The following is a 27,015-nucleotide window of genomic DNA, read 5'->3' on the forward strand; positions in this document are numbered from 1 at the left end:
ATCTGCCCAGTTTCCTGCTGTGAGGAAAGGATGACCTAGTCAGTGACCAGAACTTGTGCTTCATTATTTTTTTATGGTGGATCAACCTATGAATCAGTTGTAAGTTGAGGGAAAAGAAAAGAGAGGGTATCATAATATTTGTTGTTGCATTCAGGTTTCTGTATTAACTTAACTTCAAGTAAATGTATACCACCATAGAGTAAGGAATTTTCGTCTACTGTTATTTATTTAATTCCAGACCTGGACATGTGGTGATTTAATCACCAACCTTATGTAAAAATTTTAGGCAGGGGAAGAAACCAATCCCACAGATTTGATGAGCCAAGAGAAGCAAGACTAAATGATAATGACAGGCAAGGGACAAACAGGTGGACAAACAGATGTTAAAGTATATGATGAGAAATTGTTACGATCAACAGGTCCAGCAGCATCCATGAAGAGTAATGGATAGTCAACATTTTCAGTTGTGTCCCTTTTTCAAGACTTTTTTTTCCATTGATGCTGCCCAACCGATGGAGTTCCTCCAGCTTCACACAGATTGCCCAAGATTTCACCATCTCAGCTCTTGTTTCTTTGGTGATAAAGTATATTGCTAAGAAGTTACTTCCAAAGGAGGAATGGATTTGGGTTATCCTTGAAGGTCAATGTCCATTATGAATTCCGGGCTCCAAGTTTAGGCATTCTAAGAAAAAAAGAAATCTGGTTATTGGCATATTAAAAGAAGAGACACAGGGATGGAAAGAAAAAAAAGACACATTTCAGGAATAGGCAGGTGAGCTAGAAAATAAATTGAGTGAGCTGCATTAATGATTGTCACCCAGTTGTTCTCACATCTTCTGTGATGAAATGGTTTGAGAGGCTGATCATGGCCAGCATTAATACATACCTAAGTAAAGGACCAGACCCAATGCAATTCGCTTTTCGTCATAATCACTCCACAGCAGAAGCAATATCACTGGCTCTCCACTCTTCTCTGGATCACCTAGAAAACAGCAACTCATACAGCTGCTCTTCATCGACTGCACCTCAGCCTTCAACACCATTATTTCTCAATGCTGGTTATCAAGCTCCAAACCCTAGGCCTCTGCACCCCCACTACAACTGGATGCTTGGCTTCCTCATCAGAAGACCACAGTCAGTATGAATTAGAAACAATGTCTCCTCCTCACTGATTATCAATGTAGGTGCACCTCAAGGATGTGGGCTTAGCCCACTTCTCTACTCACTCTTCACCCATGATTCAGTGGTGAGGCACAATTCAATGCTATCTACAAATTTGCCATTGACACCACAGTTGTTGGCAGAAGCATATTGGAGGGATATACTAATAGCAAAACCAAGGAGATGATTGTGGACTTCAGGAGGAAATCAGGAGAACACAAACCAATCCTTATCAAGGAGTCAGCAGTAGAGAGTCAAGAACTTCAAATTCCTGGGTGCCAACATTTCTGAGGATCTGTCCTGGAGCCTCCATGTCAATGCAATCATGAAGAAGGCTCACCATCAGCTAGGAGCTTGAGGAGATTCAATGTGTCACCGAAAACTCTTGAAAACTTCTACTGGTGTATCATGGAGAACATTCTGACTAGTTGCATCACTGTCTAGTATGGAGGTCCCAATGTTCAGGACAAGAAAAACTCTAGAGGGTTGTTAACTCGGCCTGTGACATCACAGGCACCAAACCAGTCCATCGAGGACATCCCAAGAGGCTGTGTCTGAAGAAAGCAACCTCTATCTTTAAGGACCTGCACTATCTAGGCCACGCCCTCTTCACTCTGCTACCATCGGGAAAAATGTTCAGGAGGCTGAAGATGAGCACACTGTGGCACAGGGACTGCTTCTTCCCCTCTGCCATCAGATTCCTGAATGAACAATGAACCACAGACTCTGCCTTACATTGACTTTTTCTTGCACTGTTTTAATTTATTTTGTAAAGTGGTTTATATAAATGCACTGTGATGCTGCCGCAAAACAACAAATTTTGTGACTTGTTCATGACAATAAATTCTGAAAGAAATAAAGGGGAATTGATGGGCATGTGCGAGAAAAGAAGAATCAGAAAAACTGGGAGATTGTTTCGCTGAGCATTTTTGCTTTGTCTGTATCAGTGACAGGGATCTCCCAGTGGCCAACCACTTCAATTTTAAGTCCCACTCCCATGATCACACATCTGCACGTGGCCTCTTGTACTATCCCACCAAGACCATCCATAAATCGGAGAAACAACACTTGATTTTCTGTCTGGCCACTCTCCAACTTCCCTGGTTTCTGCTAATCCACTCTCCACTCTCCCTTGCCTTTTTTCCAGCTCTCCACCCCCTTCCTTCTCCATTCACAGAGCCATCCCTCCTCCCAATGCCTGCTGGTGTGTCCTCCCTCCCTTATCCACCTATCACTGCCCGCCTCTGGGACTGTGCTCCTCCTCTGCCCCCTCCGCTCCATCATTTTGTTTGGGTGCCTGCCATCATATTTGATGAAGGGCTCAATCCCAAAGGGTGGGCTATGTATCTTTGCTATATAAAGGAGACTGTTCGACCTGCTGAGTTTCTCCAGCAGTGTGTTTTTCCTTCAACCAGAAGGGGTGTGCAGACTTTTAGATTTCACTTTAAGTTGTAAGGGGATTGGGGAATGCAAAGTTGGGATCGCATGCCTGGAGCTGAAGTGGCTGAATAAGCAGATTAAAGAATAAAAACATATCATGTGCCATATTTTTAAAATATACTGACAGCTTAATATTCCAGATACGACTTTGATTAACAGGACTTCCTTTTTTTGACATCATCCCGTGATATATCCTGTCCTGTCTGTGGCATTTGTTGGATTTCTTTGCCCTCAGGCTGTCAAGGAAGAAGACAAAAAGGAATCCGTTTTCCTCCTCCCCGGATGATCTGAATGGGGAGGCAGCAGAGAGCATCTGGGGGAGTTCTTGGGGAGTTTAGTTTTTTGTAAGATTTTCCCCTCCTCCTCCGGCTCCTGTGATGAAACAAAGCGCCCAGTTCAGGTCGCTCTTCCCCGACTGAGAGGAAAGCAGGGCAGCATTTGACAGCCCCTTCTGATGCGATTGCTTCGCTTTCTCCGGGGATAAATGTGCAGGAAGGGCAGTGTCCCTGCGCCTGTTTCTTGCTTTATTCCAGAATCGCGGTGAAAGGAAAGGATCTTCTTGGGCGATGTTTGAAGAAAAGAACTCGGATGGATTATGAAGGATGGCAGGGAGCCGGAACGACTAGGCTGGCGGTGCGGAGCGCCAGGGCTTTGTGCTGAGCAGGGGCGGCGGCGGCGGCGCGGGCCGGGGCTCACGTTCGAGCATCGGAGCCAAGGTTCGGATCCCATTGACTGGAGAGTGACGTCGCCACTGTCGGCCGCTCTGCTCGAGCCCCGGTTGCGCTCGCGCTGAAGCTGCCCGAGAGAGAGCGAGAGCGCGCGAGAGCCGTGGGCCGGAGCCCCGGGCTCGGAGTCGGCGAACAGGCCGCCCGACGCGCCTCCGAGCCGAGCCTCGCCGGAGAGGAGACGGGCAGGGCGCGGAGAGCCGAGGCGAGGCCCAGATCGTGCAAGGAAAACTCAGCATGGCGTCCTATGTGGATAACAGTTTCAGGCAGGCGGTGATGAAGAACCCCGCTGAAAGGACGCAACAGGTAAAGGAATAAAGAAACGGGCCGAATGGACATAATTCTAGAAATAGGGGCAGAGTGTTGGATTGAGAAGGGAGTTGGACTTGAGGAGAGGACTGGCGCCCTCTCTGTGGACAGGTGCGACACTCCTCATGGCAGCAGATCGGTCAGTTAAAAACATTTTTAATTGCCTTTTTGGGTCCCCATTATTTGTGTTTCGAGACCGAGTTTGTCAAGCAGGGAGCTAGTTCCCCAAAGACATGCCTTAGGTTCGTGTCCAGTGTTGGCCGGCGGAGGCTTTGGAGGGACCACCTGTGCTCAAATGTCTGCACAACAAACTTCTTGTTGCCCGCTCTCTGTGTTTTCGCGATCGATTCAATTCCATAAAATAATAAATGCTTTTTTGTTTCAAAAAACCCCCCAAAACACGTCCTGTTTGCGCACAGAAGCTCAGGGTCTGGGGGTCGAGTTCACCAAGTTTGGTGCGGGATCTCATTGGGAAGATTGGAGAACGAGGAGAATCATTGCTGCCTCGAGTCCGTCATTAAATTCTGAAAAGTTTCTTCTTCATGATGCGTTTGAAGCATTTGAGATCGTGCATTTAAGCAGCCCCTATTATGATTTAGAGCGTCAGTGGGGTTGAAGTCGAATTATTGCTGCTGTCCGAGCGGTTGAGGAGAGCAGTGACATTTCGTATTGATGTGGTTTGGTATGTTCTTGAATGATGGGCTTTCTCTGGTGGTCGGAAATGCTTCATTACTTGACAAGATCGTCAGTCTCATTGAACGATACAATGTAGAAATGGCCCTTCAGCCCATTGAGTGTATGCTGATCCATCAATCATCCATTTCCTCAAACTCCATTTTTATACTCCCCACATTTTCATTAATTCTTCCCCGGACTCAATCGTCTGTTTGCAACCTAAGCACAACTTTCACTGGCAAATTAGCCTACCGTTGCTCGGATGTCTTTTCCTTGTTATGTGTATTGTTACAAGTTTATTTTTATAAGGGAATGCTCACACCTTTTCCTTTGCTGGGGAGATGGATAAATATGGAATTTCAAAATGATGCAGTGGTGGATTACGAGTTAGAATTTCTCTTAACACTGAGTAAATTAAAAAAAATCAAGTGGAGTGCAGAATATATTCTGGATTTTAAAAAGCTGCTTCATTTTCATATGAAATATTGCATTTTTCATTGAAAATCAATCAAACCCAAGGACTTCAAAGGTCTTTGTGATTGTAACTCCCAAATTCATTTAATGGAATAATATTTGCTAACATTGTTAGCCTGACATATCAATTGGATTTGAATTCAAGTAAATCGAATGTGTGACATAAACTGGTGTTTATCATATTATGCCTGCATTGAAACATTTATTAATTTTGTACATGTGATTTGAGTCAAAGAAATACAAAACAAAACTATATTAATGTTTTGGAGGAACCAATTTTAAAATCTCCATTTGCAGCATTGTTCATAAGCTTCCCAACTTGTTCAGCATTTCTAATGGTGGCTTTTTGATGAACTTGGATTGTGTACAGAGAAGAAGGATCTGATGCTACATTTGCTTGATCAACAGTTACAAAGATACTAATGGGACTGCCCTTTGCATGAGTTATGCATTGTGAGAGGCTATTTATCCAATGAACTGCTAACACTTAATCAGCAAATTCTGCTATTGAACCAGAATTTTGCAGAAATGTAGGGTGATTTGAACTTGTTTATAATACTCAGAGAATGCAATATTTTTATGATCATATAGAAAAAGTTGAAAACTGCCATATGCTATCATAGCTTCAAATAATTTTGTCTTTAAATAATTTTAATTGTGTCCCATCTGGTTTTGAGAATATATGTGTATATCACCAAAAGTTTTCAAAGGTCTATCAAATAGTTACAGTTAAAGGCATAATGATCACCACACCTTTATTTTCTTTTATGCATTAGTTCTATGTGATAATGGGGGCTTTTAAACTTCTGATTTTTGACAATATCTTTTCTCAAGTGGCCATGTTACCCTTAATAAAATACGTCTGAACTCTTCTGATGTAACTAGCAATAAGACCAAGTTACTTACCCCCTTCAAGGACTTTGCTGAACCTTGGCTTGTCTTCTAAAGTTAGGCCATGAATTAATTGCCTCATTATTTCCTGACCTAAAATTTCCCCACTGATGTCATCCCTTAAAACATCGCCACCTCAGACTCCAGCTTTCGGACGCAGGACCATCAGTTCCTTTCTTCATTGGACACCACATTCCATAACTCTATCACATCAGGTTGGGTCCTAGACCATGTTGCATATATCTTGGAGGGAGGTTGGATGGAGAGTGACATGAAAGGAAGGATTGGGCAAGGTGTTGTGGAAAAGTGTTGGCAGAAAGAGTGTGTGTGTTTGTTGGGAAATAAGCAAAAGGAATGTGGTTGGAGTATGAGAAAAAGGGAAATACTGAGGGCATTGAAGGTTGAAGAGTGGAGTGCTAAAGCGACTGAATGACCATTTCCCTGAAAAAAAATTGGTTGCATACACTTCTGGATGATGTTTATTCCAGATTGGTCTGTGACATAGACTTTTACTTGTTTCAATGTAGGCCACCTGGATCTTTTGAATTGCTTTGACAATCAGTGAATTTCCACTCCACCAACTTCCTGATTGGGGCTTTTGAATATCGTTTGCATTCTTAAACATTCAGTAACATCTGACAAATTTAAATGAATTTAATTTTTTTTTAACGTTTAAACATAAAACATATCTTGAAATATCAGTCCATTATTTATTTTATTTGATGCTTGTAGAAATCATTTAAAATCAAATGCTTGTTTTCCATACTGTTTCATTAATTCTCTCCAAGGTTATTCACAATGTGAATATGCAGTACTAATTTGTGAAGAATGTTGTTAAGTCAGCTATTTAATCAACTTCCATCTTCCTAACTGTGCTTAAATTGTTTTCTGTGGAAGGCTGTCGTCATCATCAAAAAAACAAGAATCATTTTTATTGTTGCCTATTAGTTGAAGTATAATTTGCATATGTTTGAAGTCACTTATAATTTAACCAGAGACTATTTGAACAAATCAGCATATTGATGTTCTGAACAAAATTTTAAATCTGTACCATTTTATGATGTTTAGCATTGTATATCAATTATAAAGTTTTTGTTGAGCAAACAATGAGAAGCTGGAGGGACTCGGCAGGACGGGTAGCATTAGAGAGAAATGGACAATTAACTTTTTTGGTCGGGATCTTTCAGCAAGAGAAAGCACCTTGAAAAAGGTCCTGACACAAAACATTGACTTGATGCCATTAGTCCTGCTGATTCCCTCCAGCTGTTTGCTGAAGATTCCTGCATCTACAGTACTTCTCTTTCTACAGTTTGATTCTCATTTGTAGAATACATGCCAGTGGTGGTTAAGCAAGAAGTCTGCAGATGCTGGAGAACTTAAACAATGCACAGTGCTGGAAGAATTGAGTAGGTAATGCATTGTCCAAGGAAATAAAGAAACAGTTTATGTTTCGGGCCTGAGCCCTTCATCAGGGATGCTAAAAATTGGGCAGACAACCAAATATGAAGGTGGATGCAGGGTGGGGGGGGGGGTGGGCAGGGGGAGGGGGGGAACACAGGCTTACAGATGTTAATTAAATGCTGGTGGGAGGGGCAAGAAACTAAAAGATCAAAGAGGTGATGAGAGAGGGGGACTGAGAATATTGCTTTCTCATAGGAGGAAGGAAGAGAAAGAGGCAGGGAGCTGGAGGATGGAAGGTGTGGGGGGCAGGCAGGGGAAAAAGTAGGAAAGAAGTCAGAGGAATAAGGGAAAGTGAAGGGAGAGGAAAAAATGGGGAAGAGGGTTACCAAAATTTGGAGAAGTCAATATTGAAGCTGTCTGTTTCGACATTGCCAAGATGGAATACGAGATGGTGTTCCTCCAGTTTACGAGTGGCCTTAATCTGGCATTACATGAGAACATAGACATGTCAATGTAAGAATGAGAAGTGGAATTGAAGTGGCTGCCCACTGGGAGAATCTTGCTGTTGCAATGGACAGAGCAATGGTGCTAAATGAAGTTATATTCTGAATCTGTGGCCAGTTTCTCTGATTTAGCAGAGGCTGCATTGGGAGCACCTGTGCAGTAAATGATCCCTACAGATTCACAAGTGAAGTGTTGCTTCAGTTGGAAGGGATGTTTTGGGTCCCAAATAGTGGTGAGGGAGTAAGTGCAAGTATTAACATTTCTTGCAGTCACATGAGCAAGTTCCAGGGAGGCAATTAGTAGGAAGGGGCAAGTAGTTGAAGGAGTTGCAGAGTGTGTGATCCCTACAGAAAGTGGAGAGGGGAGGGGAAGATGTGTCTTATGGGATCACATTGTAGGTGGCAGAAATGGAGGAGAATGATGTGTTGGTTGTGGAGGCTGATTGGGTGGCAGGTGAAGATGACGGAAATCTTGTTAAACCTGGGGAATAGGGTGAGGGATAAAGTATGAGAAATGGAGGAGATGCAGGTAAGGGTAGTATTGATGTCTGTGTTTACCGAAAGCAGATATTTTGGATGTTCGATAACTGGGCAGTATGGTTAGTGTAACAGTTAGTGCGATGTTATTACAGTACCAGTGACCTAGATTTGAATCCAGCACTGTCTGTAAGGAGTTTGTACATTCTTCCCATGTCTGTGTGGGTTTTCCTCAAGTGTTCCAGTTTCCTCCAAATTGCACGGTTAATTTGGGTGCCATTGAGCAATATTGGTTCAAATGGCTGGAATCAACTTATGTTGCAATTTAAAAAAAATGGAACGCCACAGCCTGGTAGCAGATGCAGTGGAAATGAGTGAAATGAATTGCATCCTTCCAGGAGAATGAATGGGAAGAGGTGTCGCAGAGGTACAAAAACTGTGGGAATTGGTAGGTTTATAAAAGTGCCTGTGGATAGTTTGCCTCCTGAAATGGGGATAGAGAGATCAAGGAAAGTAAAAGTTACTGGGAATGGACCAGATAAATTTGAGGGCAGGGTAGAAATTGGTGGAAAAGTTGACAATATCATCATGGATTCATGTAATGATATTGTCTTTTGAGTTGTCTGCTTTCAAAATAAAACGTGTGGGTATATCTTCCTTTCATTATTTTTTGCTCAGAATTTTTATTAAGCCATTTTTTACTATAATTTTTTTTTCCGAAGTCCAAATGATTGCCCAGACTAGATGGGCCAAAGGGCATGCTTTTGTGCAGTAGTGTTCTATTCTTGAAAAGACATTTAAAGGCAAATATTGCTGGTCAAGCACCAAAAATGAAAATACATTCGAACTGAGATGAGCTAAGCGAGATTGCTTTCTCTTGTTGGAATGATTTTATTACCAATGAGAGCTGTGCAATCAGCTCAAATGGCCACTTGAAACAATTGATGCTTTCAATTTTCAAGTTGACACAAGTAAATATGACATTGTGCTTTTTTTTAATTTAGCAAGGGCAGAAATAAGTATAAACTAGCTTGGTAAAATAGCCAACTCTGGTTTTCATAATATTCATTTGCTTTTTAAAACCATCATTCTATATTGTATGTCGCAACTACGTTTTGTAGGTATGGAAAACAATTCTTGAGCAGCACAAATCACGAAGATAAATCTAATTGGATTACCACTGTTATTCTTTGCTGTGGACCAGTACAGAAGCAACAACTATTTTTGTCAATGCAATTCCACTTTTCAAAATATAAGCATTAATAATATCAGTCTTTTGTCAGTTTATGAGAGGTAAAGTAATTATGATTCACAAATGTAGCTGGTTAGATTCTCATTATGGAAATTTGATCTTGGTCCCCAAGCAGTCAGCCCCAGAGGTCGTTAAATAATTATTTATGTAAGACTTGATTAATTTTTAAACTGGAAAAATTAATACATGGCAACTATAAATTAGATCTCGCTCTTTTTTTGTTGAAAGGGAATACCATATGCAACTCTGATGTAATTTAATAATTTTCCTATATGATGTTCTATTAAAAACCTGTCCCATAGTTATAAAAGAAAAACATTGTTTAAATAATTTATCTTTTTGATATTTGGAAGAATTTGAGGATCCACAGATGTTAATTTCAGGAAGATGTTTTGACTCCTGGGTCCTAATTAAAAAGAGCGTGCACTTTTAAAGCTGGGTGGGAGATTTTGAGGACACATGTTGACATTCTTCGTAAACTTTAAGTTTTAACTTGCTCAAGCTTGTTAGGAGTAGAGATTTGAATGAAATGAAAGTGAATTTGAAGCATAGAACAAATTCTCATTGTAAGTCAGGGAAGGTATAATACTTGATAACCAGACATCATTCCTGATGGAGGTTGTTGGGGGTATGCCATTAGAATTGGATTCAGACAGACCAATGACTATTCCTGTCTGCCTTTTCTTGTATTCAGGATCTCATAAATTTATCAATCACTGCTGAGCAGAGATCAGAGGGCTGCTCTCTGCTGCAATATTAGATTGTGTTGGCTGGGAGCGTAAGGAAAGCATCATCAGTGTGCAGCAAATCAAGAATTTTAAAATCTAATCAAAAGATTCACCAAACTTAATTCACTGTCATGTGCCTCAGCAAGGGACAAAGAAGTTTTCTTTCTTTTACCTGTTATGAAGTGCAGATCCTGTTGATGTGAGTAGGCTCCATGCCCACAATCTTTGTGATTACATGATGCTCTGTATCTGCTCCAGAAGCAGAGGTACATCTTTTTTGCAGAATAGCTTGGTCTTTTCTGGTAGACCCTCCCACAATGCACTGAAGAATCTCTTCCTCTGAAAGCATTGGCATTTGCCACAAAACTGCAATTCAGCTTAGCTGGCTTCTAAAATGCCAAAGTTCTAAGTATCTCTGACATTCAGATGCATTTAAAAGCTATTAAATAATTTTAAATACTTTCTATTTGTCCTTTTAGCTTCATTTTTAGCTTTTTAAAATAAACATTTTTTAAAAAACAATTCTGTAGCCCTTTAATTTTGAAATGAATGGGGTCACAAATCATGACCTAGATCTAATTTGTTGTAAGAAAGATGATTATTTTCTTCCACTCTCCCAATCCGGTGTAGATAGTTGGGTTTGAACTCCAGTAGTGGAACAGGTAGACAGATATGACCATTTGAATCGGTCAACAAACATGGATGTTCTATATTTGACTGAATGTAGGCAAGTCTTGGACCATTTTTTATCCATTCAAGAGATGTATTCATTGTCGGCTGAGCTAAGATTTATTTGTCCATCCCTGATTGTCCTTGACAAGGTGGTGGTGAGCAACCTCCTTGATCCATGCAAGTGCGTATAACCATAATGTTATTAAAGAGGGAATTCAGGATTTTGACCTTGATATGGTAAAGGAATGGCAATATATTTCCAGGTTAGTATGGTATGTGGCTTGGAGGGCAACTTCGAGAGATGGTGTGCCTATGTTTTTGCTGTCCTTGACTCTCCAGCAGCTTGAGGTTGTGGTTTTGGAAGGTGCTGTTTAAGGAGTTTTGATGAGTTGTTGCAGTGCCTTCAGTAAATGTACAACCTTCTGCTGCTGTGTGTGGATGGTGGAATGAATGAATAGTTGATCAAGTGGGCAGCTGTGTCATAGTGTTGAGCTTCTTGAATGTTTTTGGAACTACACTCATCCAGGCATATAGAGAGTATTCCATCACACTCCTGACTTGACCTTACTAGATGATGGATAGATTTTGGGGAATTAGGAGGTGAGTTACTCTCTGCCGGATTCCTAGCCTCTGACCTGCTTTTGTCACCACATTATGTTTATGACCACTTCAGTATTGTTTCTGTTTGTCAATAATATCATCATTAATACGTTAGATTTATTGTAATTTAGAGATACAGCACGGTAACTGGTGCTTCCAGCCCAAATACATCAATTAACCTAAGAACCCTGGAGACCTTTGGAACGTGGGAGGAAATTGGAGCTCCTGATTGGCATGTAAAGAATGCACAAAGTCCTTTCAGATAGTGCTAGATTTGAACCTGGGTTGCTGCCACTGTAATGGTGTTGTGCTAATTGCTACTTTCATCATGTATGGGGATAGAGCAAATCTTCAAATCACCCTGCTACTTTACTATTCTCATGGTTTATCATTTGGAAAATATCTGTTAATTCCAGGCTTTTGCTGTCCTCCAATATACCCACTGCATTGGAATTAATTCATTTTGTTTTAATATAACAAGATTGGAAGAGGATGACTATTTCACCATTTATATAGTTGATCAGTTATCAGCTGGGCAAACTTAAGTTCTCAGCACTGTTTCAAGAATTTAATTGCAACATTTGAAAGTACAGGTGCTTCACTTTTTATCAGGGATAGTCGGGACTGGACACCTGCCATTGTTCGGAATCTTTTGGATTTTTGAATCATTTTAAAATGGCAGTCCCTTTAAGCAAATTCTTTGTTTAAAAATCGCACAAAGTGGGACGTGGGGTGTTAAATGAATTTAGATAAATCAAGACCATAAAAGACCATAATATCACTAAGTTTTTTTTTACTTTAAAGTAAAACTTCAAAATAAAATGGGTTCAGATCCCTTTCCCCATCCCTGCCTTCTCTTTGGTGGAAAGGTGACTTTTGGCCTTGAGCACCTGGTGGGAAGGAAGCAGGCAGAGGTTGATGATGGCTCAATGCAGGAGCAATGGCCGTCTTCCTTACTCATAATCCCCCACGCAGCTGAAACAGCCATGCACCAACGCCAGAGTGGTTCCAGCTGCGTGGGGGATTATGGGGAAGGTAGATGGCCATTGCTTCTGCATTGAGCTGTCGCCAGCGGCCGCCACAAGTGAACTCTGTGCTCGGCAGCATTGTACTCCTGTTGCCACGTTGGGAGTTAGTTGGGAGGGAGTGCGACCGAAGGACGGCTGGGGGTGGTGGTGGGGGCGATGGATGGCCGGGGGCAGTGTGAGGGGGATGGGCGGGTGGCTAGGAGTGAGTCAGTTGGTCATTTTCATTACCCAAAAACGTCCCAGATTTTGGAGGTTGCCGATGTTTGGAATCCTGAATAAAAGGTTAGGCACCTGTATTCTGATTCCTGCTAATTTCCAAATTAGATTATATTAGATGCTTTTCCTTTAAAAAGACACTATTGCTAATCATTTGGAGAAAAGAACAATTGATCTCGGTCTTTAAATCAGAAAATAATGGAAATGAGGTTGATATTGAAGGAATTTCTTAACATTTAAGCAGAAACTTTTGAATGTTATTCATTAACTGTCCTTCTTTTGGTACTATGATTGATATGAGTTGATCTAACCATTTGATCATGAACTGCGTAGATGAATGTTAAGCCATTAATGCTGGTGGTGTGGTGCTTTTGAAACTTGCAAATGTTTAGTAATTGTGAAATTAATGCAAAGTAGATATGTTCTCCCTTAAGTCTGACTAGAAAAAACATTTTTCTACCTCAAATATTTTGAGATATTTTAATATATGCCTTTCCTTTAGGAGTAAGATCAGTTGTTCATAAAGTTATTTATTTTCTCGGCATAATCGCTGCAGGTGTTTGTTTTTCATCTTTATGATGAGATAAATTGTATGTGCTCTGCATAATAAACTCCTGTCCACTGAAAAGTGCCCAGAGATGTTGAAGTATTTGCAATTGAGGAAGAAGTATTGGTCAGTAATATTTGCAAGCAATTAGAAGAAATTAGATAAATAAAGAATTACTGAGACACAGCCACAGAAAGTTCAAAACTTGAATTAAACATTGCAGTATATAACATTGTTAGGAAGGGAAAAATGGGAAGTGTTGTAGCAGTGCTTGTCAGGAAAAAGAATGTAGCTATAATGAAGCAAAAATAGAAAAAATATGGATAGAGATAGTCAAAAGCACAATTTCAAAATTTGTGGTTGGTACTAAATTGGAACAGATATTGAATAATTAGAATTGGCATGAATTGCACAAGGATGGTGGTAAACCAACGGAATCGACTAATAATTTGCAGATGATTCTGAGATAAATGCCACCTTTTCATTGGAAGGTTACATTAGTTGCAAAGTGCATGCTCAGGTGCTGCTGATCAAGGTGCTGCTGGTTAGCAAGGTCATAATATATCAAGCAATGTATTAGAGTTTATTTCTAGAACGACAGAATTGAAAAGTAGGAAATTATGCCGAATCACTTTTGAACTTTGGTTAGACCACAGATAAGACTGAACATACTGTAGCTCTGGTTGGTGTATTTTTAAACGTATAGTGAGGCATTGGAGAGGCTGTGAAGAAAATTTACAAGAATTATATCAGAAATGGGAAGAGGTACTTGTTGGTAAAGGGTAAACAGACTAGCTGCTCTACTTTTTCTCTCTCAAAAGTTTGGATATAATCTAACAGATATCTTTAAAGATATGAACATTTTTGATAATGAATATAGAGAGCGGAAAGTATAACTACCATCAGAAATCCATAGGAAATTGAAAGAAATTTTTTTCTTCAAATCCTGTTGAAAATTTGCAACTTCCAACCATGGAATATATTTGAGATGAACGGGATTTGTAAAAAAGCTAAAGGGAACAAGAGGCTTTGCTCAGAGATGCACATCATAAATAGCCACTGGAAATGCATTAATCAAGTTCAAATGTTATCATTAGGAGGACATGCATGACAATGACATACAACCCTGAGATTCTTTTTCCTGTGAGCCAGACAGAATTTCTACTTACTGGTAGTGTAAACTGTACTCAAGAAAAGGATCTGTATAAAAAAAGAGAGAAATGTAAACAAACTGACTATGCAAATAGAGGAAAATAAATATCCAGGAATAAATAATGAGTTCTTAAATGAATCTCTGAGTGTTGTTTAGGAGGGGTAGCAACTGCTACTGAACCTGATGGAATGAGTCTTGTGGCACCTATATCTCTTTCTTAAGAGCAAAATCCTTGATGATTGCTGCGGTCTCCGATGGCGGTGTTCCATGAAATTGATGGAAGTTGTGAATACCAGGATTACCTGATTAGACCAAATTACCTGTTTCTGTCCCATGAAGTCTGTGTAATCTCTTGTAGTTTACCAGAAATAATTTGTCTAACAAAATTGAAGTACAGTATGCTTTGATATTAGTAAAGCATGGAAAATTTAATTACTAAACAACATGGAAATTTAACATCTAGCTCAGCTAGAAATTGTATGTAAGATGATTAAAAGCTGCTGTTATTCAAAGTTAAGGCATAGATGCATTAAGGCATTGTTTTTTCTGTACTTTAATGACCATGAGATAATTTGACAAGTTTCTCTTGCATAACTAGTTTGTGTACCTTCATCTTTTTATAGCATTATATTTTTGCAAACTTAAATTGCTGTATATGTTCACTGATACGTACCACAAGGGATGTAATTTTGCACTGTATCCAGAGGATGCAAATTTTCCAACTACTGTTTAGCAGTATTGCAGTATGTGTTTACGGATCTTCAGTCTTGATGTGTTGTCCTTGTATTTTTCAAATTAGATCAGTCGGTGTCAAATCAAGTCTAATCGGGGGGGGGGGGGGCATTAGGGTAGATGCGAGGGGTGGGGGGGTCATAAACTGCCATTCGAGAACTCAATCAGCGGAGTGGGGGGGGTGTGTGCCATACCTGCCATGAACCACCTCTGTGCACCACCATCACACTTCCTCCTCCCTCTGACATTGTAGCAGACATATGTGTGTGCTTATAGAACGTGCAGACAAAACCATGTGATTCATTTTGGTGACACTCCCTGTGGTGTCACCCGGTGACGCTAGTGCTGTGGGTGGGTGGGGGGGGGGTACAATAACACATTTGGGGGGCATGACCCACAAATCACCCCCCTTCCACCCCACCCCCCAGACGCCAACACTGAATTAGATGGTATGAATGTATGAAATCCAATGCTTGCAAGGAAGGGGAACTGGACCTAATAACATGCTGCTATTACAATGGTATGAGGCAGGCTTGAAGGATCAACTGTTTTAAAAAAAATTGATTTTCAAGAGCAATTATTGATGGACTTAAATTCTGTAAGTGAATAAAAATAAAAGTAAACAAGTAAACACCTTGCATTCTAAAATGTTCCAGTCCTGTACATGCATCACCTGAAGGCCAAGTTTTTATGATTAAGCTTTTAATTATTTTCTCTATTGAATTATTACACATGTAGAAGATGGCTAATCAAAATTTCCACCTCCATTCATTTCAATAAATGTTAAAATCATGTCTGATTCTATTTTTTATGTCTGGACATTTTGCCCATTTGCTTATTGGTTCTTGGGTACATCTGTTTCTCAAGATCACAGGAGTGTCAAATTGGCTGTAGAATACTTATGGTGATGATGGGGATCTTGGCAAGAGTTAGATCATACATTCTGTATTTTTGGTTGAAACGTTGCAGGCACTGAGCTTTCTCTTTGGTTCACAAGCTGAGACACAACATTGTTGAGGAGAAAGATATTTTTTGGGATCTCTGCCGTTTAATTTTCTACTTGCGTTCATGATGAGATACAGCAGGTTTGAAAAATTTTAATCAGATTTTTTTTTCTGAGATCATTTGGTTTTCTCCATAGCATATGATCATGGAGTTTGTAGGATGGAAACAGGCTCCTTCAGCCCAACATGTCCTTGCTGACAAAATTGTCTACTCAAACTATATTCATTTGTCTGTGTTTGGTTCATATCCCTCTAAATATTTCCTAAATACATATTTAAATGTCTCTTAAATGTTACCGCGGCCTGCTATCTGGGAGGCGTCCCGACGTACAAAATGGTGGTTGAATGTGGTGATGGCACAAGGTCTGCACAGGCTAACGGCCTTTCTCCTCGGCCGGCTGCCCGCAAGGCAGGATCATCAATCATTTAGCGACAGGAATGCCACTGATGTCACTTCCATCAATAATGGCAGGAAAGAATTTCCTGTGGAAAATATGAAGCCCTCAAAGAGCTTTTAACCAAAACTTTAGGGCTCTCACGGCGCGAGCACACTGCCCAACTGAAACACATGGACGGCCTGGAGGACAAGACCCTATCCGTCCTCATGAATGACGTGCTGGCCTTGGCCAAGGGGCACAAGTCTTGCCTGCTTTTTGATCAAGTCTTTCTGGAATAGCTGCCCTAGGATATTCGACTCCTTCTTGCCAACAAGGATTTCAGTGACCCCTTCCATCGTGACACCCCAGTTTACCTTGGTCGAACCCAGGCATGGGGTACGGCACCACATCCTGACAGAGGGACCTCCACTCCATGCCAGGGCGCACCGCCTACCTCCTGAGAAATTCAACCTCGCAAAAGAGGAATTTAAAAAAATAAGGAACTGGGAATAGTGCGACGGACCAACAATCCCTGGGCATCCCCCTACACACAGTACCAAAGGCAGTGGGAGGGTGGAGACTAGCGCCGCCTCAATGAAGCCACCACACCAGACAGATATCCTGTACCACATATACAAGGTTTCACTGCAAATCTATAAAGGGCACAAATATTTTCCAAGGTCTACCTCATCTGGGCCTATCATCAAATACGAGTCCATCCCGATGACATCCCGAAAACTGTGATCATCATCTGCTTTGGGCTGTTTGAATTCCTAAGGATGCCCTTCGGGCTCAAGAATGCAGCTCAGAGCTTCCAGAGACCCATGGACGAGATAGGCTGGGACCTCAGGTTTGTATTCATTTACCTGGATTATTTCCTGATAGCCAGCTGCAATCGCAAAGAGCAGGTTCCCTCCTAAGACAACTGTGCACTTACCTGAGCGACTTCGGCCTTCCAATCAACCTGGCCAAATGTCAGTTCGAGCTCAAGACAATTGACTTCCTGGGCAACAGCTCTGTCTGAAAAAGTAGAGGCCGTCAGGCGTGTGATCAAACCCCACATGGTGAAGGGCCTCAGGAAATCGCTAGTATGATCAACTTTTACCACTGTTTCATACCGACAGCAGCCCTCATTATGCGCCCCCTATTCACACTCATGGTAGGGAAACATAAAGAAGTAACCTGGGACAAGGAAGCATCAGGGGCATTCTGAATAGCAAAAGACAAATTTGTCAATGCTATGCTTCTGGTGCATCCTAGGACAGATGCCCCAACTGCCCTCAGTGGACGCCTCCAATATGGTGGTCAGCGGCATGCTTGAACAGTTGATCGAAGGACATTGGTAGCCCCTGGCGTTTTTTTTTTAAGCAGACCTGAACTTGAATACAGTGCCTTTGATCATGAACTTTTGGCACTATACTTGGTGGCCTGACTCTTCAGATACTTTTTGAAGGGCAGGCAATTCAAGGTCTTCACAGACCACAAACCACTAATACTCAACAAAGTATCGAATGTATGGTCAGCCAGGCCCCAAAGACACCTGTCCTATATATCCAAGTTTACCATGGACATCGAACATATCACCAAAATAAACAATATAGTGGCCGACGCGATGTCATGACTGGCGATTCAGGGGATAGACTTCGCGACCCTGGCCAAAGCAAAACAGACGGTCTACAAGATGACAGACTCAGGGCTCAGGCTAGAGGATGCCACCATCGGCCCAGGCAACCACATTCCTATCCGATGTGTTCACTGGCAAGCCTCGCCCTCCCCCCCCCCCCCCCCCACCCCTTGCCGACATCCTGGAGACAACAGGTTTTTGAAGCAGTTCTCAACCTGGTGCACCCGGCCATCAGAACCATCGTCAAGATGGTAGCCAGCAGGTTCATCTGGTACAGCCTTTGTTAGTAGGTCAGTCAATGGGCCAAGATCTGGCCACTCTGTCAGGTATAAAAGATGCAAACACACACCAAAGCACCTCTCCAAACCTTCAATCCAGCACGGCAAAAGTTCAGTTACATCCACATTGATGTTGTAGGACCATTGGCAGTCTTCTGGGGGGCAAAGTACCTTTTGATGATGGTTGACTGCTCCACAAGGTGGCCAGAATCAATTCTGATGGCAGAAACAACTACCGAGTCCTGCACCAGAGCACTGATCAATACCTATAGGTGGCAAGGTTTGGAGTGCCAGAGCATATTACTTCCGATAGGGGCTCTGGGCAGCACTGGCCAACCTTCTGGGAACCCAACTCCACCACACAACAGCATATCACCACAAACCAATGGGTTGGTGGAGCAGTTCCACTGTCACCTGAAGGCTGCAATGACCATATGAGAGACCCTACCGAATGACCAGGCACAACAGGTCGACATGCATGCTGGATATTGGCGGTAAGGAAGAGACCTTCACTATCAGCCGCCTCAAGCCAGCGCCATAGACTCCAGCCAGCTGGTCACTACACAGGCCCAGCGACTCAGGGGCAGACCACCAAAGGCATAGGACAATACTCGGATTGCCGGTTCTTTGGGGGGGGGTGGGGTGGGTCATGTCATGACCCACTACCTAGGAGGCGGCCTAACACACAAAATGATGGTCAAATGTGGCAATCGCACAAGGTCTACACTGACTAATGGCTTTTCTCCTTGGCCTACTGCTGGCACGGCGGTAACATTGACCAGTCAGTGACCGGAATGCCACCGATGTCACTTCTGCCGACAACAGCGGGAAACTGGGCTTGAATAAGCAGGGGCAGAAAGTGCAATAAACCAATCTTGTCTATAACCGCATTGAGTGTGTGTTGTTCTTCCACTTTGCTGTAATAACTCGTTAAAACAGTTATACCTGCCTCTATTACTTCTGCTGGCAGCTTGCTCATGCTGTGTCAACAGGCGCCTTTTAAATCTTAGCCCTCTCATCTAAAATCTATGCCCTCTAGTTGTATAACCACATTAATGTGATGTTTAAGTAAGCGCACCACTGCCCCTACTTTCTTAGAAGGCTAAGGAAATTTGGCAGGTCCTACAACAATTTCTACAGGTGAACTATCAAAAGTATTCTTGTTGGATGTATCATGTTATAGTACAGGAGTTGCTCTACTCAAGATTGTAAGAAACTTTAGAAGGTGATGAATGTACCTCAGAACCTCCATCAACGCCACCTCACAAAAGCAGCCAACAGGATGAGGACCCATCCCACACCCCAGATATGCTCTCCTCTCCCGCTTCAATTTTGCACCAACGGGCTTAGACAATTTCTTACCCACGGCCATCAAGTTCCAGAATGAATATCGCAATAATAATCTCATGTTGTCCTTGTTATGCACTAATTGATCTTTTCATTGTAACACTGCTCTGTTATTGAGATTTTGCTCTTCTGCTAGGCATAGCTGTAAGTATGGAAAGAGTTGACTTGCTGGACTTCCCATGGAAGAAACCTCACTGCCAGGTATAACTTGAACTTTATGTCAAGGCTAGTTACTTCATCTGGTTTTATTTTTGTGGGTTTTCACAGTTGTTTTGATGCATTATTTGGCTTGCTAGGTTAGTTTACCAGACATTTAAGAGTCAAACACATTGCTATGATTACCTTTGCATTCTGTTTAAGAAATACTGAAAGAAATGGAAAGACAAAGAGCAGCCAATTAAGTTATCGTAAGTTCCAAGGAAAATCATAGTACAGTTCAAAATACACAGAAGCTTGTTGAATAGTGCGCATAAGTCTAGCAATTCATTTTTTTTTCCAAGAATGCTTATACACTACCTTCATTTGGACTTTTGTGTGCATCTTTTTGGCAAATGCTTAGAATGGTATTGGTTTCAACTGTAGTGTCAGTGATGTCTAGTTGTGATGAGCATTAATGTGGAAAAAAATTGAAGAATGCAAATATTTTCATATAAGTTTGTACTTCTATGACATAAAATGTTACTGAATAAAAAATACTTACTTGAATTTTATCTTTTAATTGTGAATTCTGGACACAACTTTGTAGTAGTGACAATTGTTAGAGAGTATTTGTTTGGTTTGCAAAAGAAGATCAACATTTGTATCATCATATTTGAGAATCTGCACATATTTAATAAATTGGAAATATAACATTGTAACTTTTTGCTCTATATGATAATTGCTATGCCTTATCCTTTGTTGAAGGGACTATCTCCAAAGGTAACATTTTTTCCCACTTCAGTGTAGTATTTGGAGCCTTTGACAAATAAAGTGGGGCATTTGGGTTTAGGTTTGTGTCTGTGGTCAGTGCTGCTTCAACATGGGTACAAGGGAGCAAATATGGAGGAATGGAGCAGGATTTTGCTGGAAATACATACATCTCTTCAATGTTATCCACCAGTTCCTGAATAACTTGCTACCTAGTCTACAACCCAATGCACGAACATTTTATTTTCCCGTTTTATCCACCCAGGCCCTCTCATTCCCCACTTTCCAACACCCCCTGCCCTTCAGCCTCTTGTAATCTGGTTTTTTTCCCCTCCCCAGTTGATTTCATCTTCCTGTCACCCACACACTTATCCAACTGGTCAACTTTCTCCTCTCCCTGTTGTTTAAATCTTCCCACCACCCTTCCCTTACCTGGTTCTACTTATCATCTTTCTTTCTTAACATATTCCTTAATCTGCACCTCTTTGTTGTATCCATTTATTGCCTCTCATCTTGCTCCATCTACTACTCAACCTCTCCTTACCTGAATCCAACAATTGTTTGCCAGTCCCTGCCTCCCCGCCTCCTCTTTATACCCATTATTTCCGTTTTATACTCAATGCAGAGCTCAATTTGAAATGTTGACCATCTTTTACATTCATGGATGCTCTCTGGCCTCCTGAGTTTCAGCATTTCACTTAATTGGTAGGAAAAGATATTCAATTTACACATAGTATTGCTAAGTTTTTAGGCACAGACCACTGTATTCATGGCTGCTAATTTGGTACACTATGTGCAAGGTTCCAACTGCCACTAACTCTTTGGATCTATCCTTTTGCCTTTGTTGTCTGTCTCTCAATTAATAAAGAAAACTCTCTCTCATTAGTGGTCTCTGTCTCCTTATGCCTTTCCTTGTTAGTGTCTGCTTCCCTTTTGTATCTAGTTGTATTTGGCCTGCTCCTCTTCCCCCACTTGTCCTCCCCACCCCATCCTGCTTTCTCACATCCTGTTTGTCCTCTGTTACTTCCACAATTGCCTGAGTTCACCCAGATTCCATTCACCATAATTACTTAAAATGAAAATCAGATCACATAGTCATAAAAGTCTTGGTGTTTGAGAATGCTTGTTGAGCACAGATTAATAATTTAGTCTGCAAGATTGGCAGTACATTTAAAAAATAAAACTTCATTGGTTGCTCACATTGATGTGACCTGAGGTTGTAAAAGGCTGCATAAGTACAAGGCTTTCTGATATGCTATGTTTGCCAGTCTTATTAAGCCTTCATATAGTTTTCTTCTTTTGTTTTAATCTTTTTTTTAACCCTCTCTTTATTTTGCTTTATATTATATGATTGTAGCCAACCGTTACAAAGACACACACACACACACACACACACACACACACACACACACGTATATACATATACTCAGAGGGGTGCAGATTACCTGAAATTGAAGTATATACACACACACACACACACACACACACACACACACACACAGTGTGGCAGGTTAAGCTCACTCATTTATTAGGGTTGGAAAGGCTGCTTTTATACTGTTCAAGTTCCTAACATTTTTGCTGATTGACTGAGTCAGCCACATGAATAACAATAGCGGGTGGGACTGTCCATGCATATGAATGTCCTTCTTCCCCAGCCTCTTTCTGCTGAGTTAGCTGGGCAGCTTGACCAATGCCATTTTAGGGCTGTTGGTCTGATGCTGCCCCAGCTTCTACCCACCCCCGCCAGTTCGTTTTCCTGGGAGTTGCTTTAGTGACCTCTGTGCACGTCTGCTGCTGGGTGATGTGTAGGCCTCATCTTCGCAATTGTGGGCCACCACATGATATAATTTATTCTTCCTCAAATAGATTCTGCATGCCTTGGTAATCTGATTCGGAAGATAAAAAATAGCTTATGTAGCGGTAGCTAAACGGAGTCAGGAAGAATGAGACCAGTAGTCATTGGGCTTGTTTGCATTCCAGTTGTTTATTGAAACTTCCTGTACTGCACCTTATAAGGTTACGGGTAAGTCCAGCCCTCGTGCTGGAAATGATGTCATGACATTGCCCTGTGCGCAGGTGAACCTGACCCAGTCGGTGTAAAAGACTACCCCAGTGGCGCCATCTTGACACGGTTGCTCCGCTGCCAGAACAGTAACACATGGAGCCGGTTTGGCTGCCGTCAGTGATGTGCACCGCCACACCACCCCCCTGCCAGAACTGGCGATAGTGTACTGTGCCCCCGAGTCCTGTGTTGGTTTTTCCTCAGGGGGCCTGCCTCTATGCTTGGCTGGCCGTAGGGAAACCGGCTGGCTGAGGTCGAGACGCGCAGTTTTCAGGCAATCGGCTGTGAGCAGTTCCTCTCTGCCCCCAATGTCTAATGTGAATGTGTTGCTGCTCCTGTGGACCACCTTGTAGGGGCCTTCATAGGGTCCGGGGGGCAGTGCGCACTTTGGCGAACGAACACATAGTCAGCTGTCTTTAAGTTTGCGGGCACCGAGATGGGGTGGTGTCCGCGGTGTGTGGATGGCTGTGGTGCAAGGGAGCCCAACCTGTCCCTCAGTTTTTGCAGTGTTTCCCCTCCTTCTGTATCTATATCAACTTTGCTGAGGAGGCTTGGAGGTCCTCCTTGGGTGCTATGTGGATTCCAAGGAGCACCCAGGGGAGCTCATCCACCCAGTTGGGTCCAATCAGGCAGGCCATGAGTGCCAAATTTAGGTTGTGGTGGAAACGTTGTATCAGGCCTTTGGACTGTGGATGGTAGGCAGTGGTGTGGTGGAGCTTTGTGCTGAGGAGGGAGGCAAGCTGTGACCACAAGGCTGATGTGATTGTGCCCCCCTGTCAGTAGTGATATGGTCCGGTGTCCTGAACCGGGATATCCAGTATGTGAGGTCTGCCCTGGTGCAGGCATCTGTGGACATGTCTTTGAGGGGGATGGCTTTTGGCCGTTTCGTGGCTCAATTAACCACTATGAGGAGATACCGGGCTTCCCATGAAATGGGCAGGGGACCGACATTTTCGAAGTGGATGTGGTCGAATCGTTGGCTGGGTGCTTTGTACTGCTGGACGGGAACTTTTGTGTGTCTGAAGACTTTGGAAGACTGGCAATGTGTGCAAGTGCAGGCCCATTCAGCAACTTGTTTTCGTAAGCCATGCCATACAAACTGTGCAGCGACCATGGATGCTGTGGTCTTGATGGACAGGTGCTAGAGGTAGTGGATGGAGTGGAAAACCCATCGTCTCTATTGACCCAGAATGGCTGGTCGGGTCTGGCCAGTGGACACATCACAGAGCAGGGTGACATCTTCGAAGCAGAGGCTAGCGATGGCTGTACAAATGGCCTGGGTGTCCGCGTTGTCTCCTTGTGACTGTGCAAGCTCGGAATAGTTTAGGTCTGGTGCCAATGACTGAATAGTTGGCCTTGAGAGGGTGTCAGCGAGACATTCTCCTTGCTGGAGAGGTGTTGAATGTTGGTGGTGAATTCTGAGATGTATGCCAAGTGGTGTTGCTGGCATGCTGACCAGGGGTTGGAAACTTTTGAAAAGGCGAAGGTGAAGGATTTGTGGTTGGTAAACATGGTGAAAGGCCTGCCCTCGAGGAAGTAGCAGAATTGTCTGACTGCAAGTTAGATAGCTAGGAATTCCCAGTCAAAGGCACTATATTTTAACTTGGGGTGGGGGGGAGGGGTGCAAATGGTGGCTGAAGGAGGCCAGTGGCCTCCAAAGTCTGTCGGCCAGCTGTTTGAGTAAGCTCCCTATTGCTATGGCTGTTGCATCAACTGTTAGGGAGGTGGGAACGTCCATTCTAGGGTGGACCAGTGACGTGGCATGGGCTAGGAGCTCCTTGGTCCTTTTGAAAGCGGCGGCTGCTCCTTGCTGCAGGGCAAGTTCTTCTGTTTGGAGATCCTCATGGCAAAGAGGGAGCACATGATTCATGCTGCAGTGGGTATAAAGCGGTTGTATAAATTGACCATGCCAATGAACACCTGAGGCCCTTGAGTGTGCTGGGTCTTGTGAACTGCCGAATGGCTTCCATTTTCTCTAACAATGCTGTCGCTCTGTCCCTGGTGATCCTGTGGCCTCCGAACTGGCACTTTGCTCGGTTGACCATGAGGCCAAAGTCAGCCGGGTGGAAGTAGATGGGTAGCGTGTTCCTGGTGATATCTGTTGGCGATGAGGATGTTGTCCAGGTGATAAAAACATATTCCAGATCTCTGCCCATTGTGTCTATGAGGCGCTGGAAGGTCTGTGCTGCGTTTTTAAGTCCGTAAAGCATGTGCAGGAATTCAAAGAGTTCGAAAGGCATGATGATGGCTGTCTTCCCGATGTTGTCTGGGTAGACGGGGATTTGGTGGTAGCCTCATACCAAGTCGATTTTGGAGAAGGCAGTCACAGTGTGTAGGTTGGCCTTGAAATTCTGTATATGGGGGACTGGGTAGGGGTCCGGGGTAGTTGAATCGTTGAGGCACCGGTAGTCCCCGCAAGGTCGCCAGCCCTCTGTGATCTTGGGTACCATGTGCAGAAGGGAGGCCCACGGACTGTCACACCTTCGGACCATCCCCAGACTTCCATACATTTGAATTCCTCCTTGGCCAGCCGCAGCTTGTCTGGGGGAAGGCGTCTGGCCTTCGCGTGGAGTGGGAGGCCCTGTGTCAAGATGTGTTGTTGCACACCATGTCTCGGCAACGTGGACATGAACTGGGGCCTGAAGATGAAGGGAAATACGGTCAAAACGTGGCTGTACTTGTTGGTGGGGGTGGTGTTGTGGTCATTTGCTGGTGGCAGCGGGCTGGATTTTCTGGGTGTGCACCAGGCATTTAGCGTTGAGCTCCACGAGCAGACTGTGAGCTTGGAGGAAGGCTGCACTGAGGAGTGGCTTCTCCACCATGGCCAATGTGAAATCCTAGTGGAAGGTCTCATTGCTAAAGCATATCGGCACTCTCCGTGTTCTGAACGAATGATTGGGGAAGTTGTTGGATGCCCGCAGGGTGGGCTCACATGGTAGTGTTTGGGTCTCTAGTGGCATTGGTGGAAAGACGCTGAGCTCTGCCCCCATATCGATGAGGAACCGGCAGCCTGTGGTCTTGTCTATTACATGTAGTAGGCTGTTTGAGTGGCCAGCCACTGAAGCCATTAGTGGCGGCTGGCCTGAGCGTTTCCCGGAGACACACAGGGTTGGTTGCATTTTTGGATTTCTGCTCCCCAATGCTGGTGGTAGAAACACCATCACACCTCCGCTTCCTCTGCTGGCTTACGAGGGGATGGCTGATCCCTCTTTGTTTGAGTTCTGGGCTGCTGCTCTGTCTGGGGGTGTCAGCTGATATATGGCGGATTTGTTCTCCCTTTTGGTGAGCCAAAGGACGTCCGCTTTTGTTGTGACCTTGTGAGGGTCGCTGAAATGAGCAACTGCTAGGAGCAGCTGGATGTCATCGGGCATTTGTTCTAAGAATCCATATTCAAACATGAGTCATGCTTGTGCTCCTCAGCCAGCATGAACATTTTGTCCATGAGGGCGGATGGTGTTCTGTCCTCTAAACCATCTAGGTGCATGAGCCTGGCTTCTCTCTGGCATCTGATGAGCAGAACCTTCAATGCAGAGTATTTACCTTCCTCCGGTGGGTTCTGTATGAGATTGTCCACTCTGGCTGCAGTTTCTTGGTCCAGGGAGCTGACAACGTGGTATTGCTTGGTGGAGTCTGAGGTAATCTGCTTTATCTGGAACTGTGTCTCTGCCCGTCCAAAACAAGTGCATTGGCGTCAAGAGTTTGAGGGCGACTGCACTGACTGCTGCAGTATCCATTCTGTTGAGTCCAGAAGCATCTGGACCTGTCTGGATTACCAATGTAGTGGCAGCTAAACAGATTCAGGAAGAACAAGACCAGTAGTTGGGCTTTTTTGCATTCCAGTTGTTTATTGAAACTTCCAGTGCTGTGCCTTATAAGGCTACGGGTAAGTCCCTCCCTTGCACTGGAAACTGTCATGACATTGCCCTGCGTGCATGTGGACCTGACCTGGCCGGTGGAAAAGACGATCCCGGAGCCAGTTCGCCTGCTGTCAGCGATGTGCACTGCCACACATATTTGTATTGGTCACATTCCCCTGTGGAGGCTGTGGCTTTAAGATCATTTTTTTACATCACTGCAGAGTTCAAGAGCAGAATCCCATGGATGCCATTTGGGTATGTACAAGTGTAAAGAATACCTAGCACAGCACAATCTTTTGAAATCATGTAGACTCAGCTCTTGAAGCCATTGAATCTTTGGGTAGTCCAATGGAAGGAGGCATATCCTTCAATTCATTAAAAAAAGGAAGGGTACAGCCCAGATACATTAAGCAAAGAATTTGGGAATATTGGAGAAATCTTGTATTTGTCAGGACAGTCATGTGCGTAAAGAAATAATGAATACCTCCAACATGTGGATTGCGCCATTTTCCAACCTCCGTCATTCTTGTTTGTCTTCGATGCGAAATGCTTTTGCACAAGTTTAAATGGGTTTTT

General features: G+C 43.2%; 1 protein-coding gene and 1 long non-coding RNA gene across 9 annotated transcripts in view; one reads left to right on the plus strand and one right to left on the minus strand.

The window, feature by feature from the left end:
- Positions 1 to 207: 207 nt before the first annotated feature.
- On the minus strand, positions 208 to 3,575 carry LOC138758003 (uncharacterized). Of its 2 annotated transcripts, none has more exons than XR_011354030.1 (2): positions 2,727 to 3,575; positions 208 to 682 (listed from the first exon to the last, which is right to left on the minus strand). It is a non-coding gene; the product is annotated as an uncharacterized lncRNA (long non-coding RNA). The 2 variants fall into 2 exon arrangements; XR_011354031.1 differs by lacking the exon at positions 2,727 to 3,575 and adding an exon at positions 1,502 to 1,606.
- rapgef2b (Rap guanine nucleotide exchange factor 2b) overlaps positions 2,823 to 27,015 on the plus strand; it is a 370,696-nt gene continuing 346,503 nt past the window's right edge. For 5 of the 7 annotated variants that reach the window (XR_011354029.1, XM_069926247.1, XM_069926246.1 and 2 more), the window contains exon 1: positions 2,826 to 3,632. Coding sequence is in view for 6 of the 7 variants with exons in the window: in XM_069926247.1 (XP_069782348.1) it covers positions 3,564 to 3,632 (69 nt within the window). In the remaining variant the exon portion in view is untranslated. Of the gene's footprint in view, positions 3,633 to 27,015 lie in introns of all 7 variants that reach the window. The other 2 variants (XM_069926253.1, XM_069926249.1) reach the window with 2 other exon arrangements.

This window comes from Narcine bancroftii, chromosome 3, assembly GCF_036971445.1.
Source record: "Narcine bancroftii isolate sNarBan1 chromosome 3, sNarBan1.hap1, whole genome shotgun sequence".
In the NCBI taxonomy this organism is placed as follows: Eukaryota; Metazoa; Chordata; class Chondrichthyes; order Torpediniformes; family Narcinidae; genus Narcine; species Narcine bancroftii.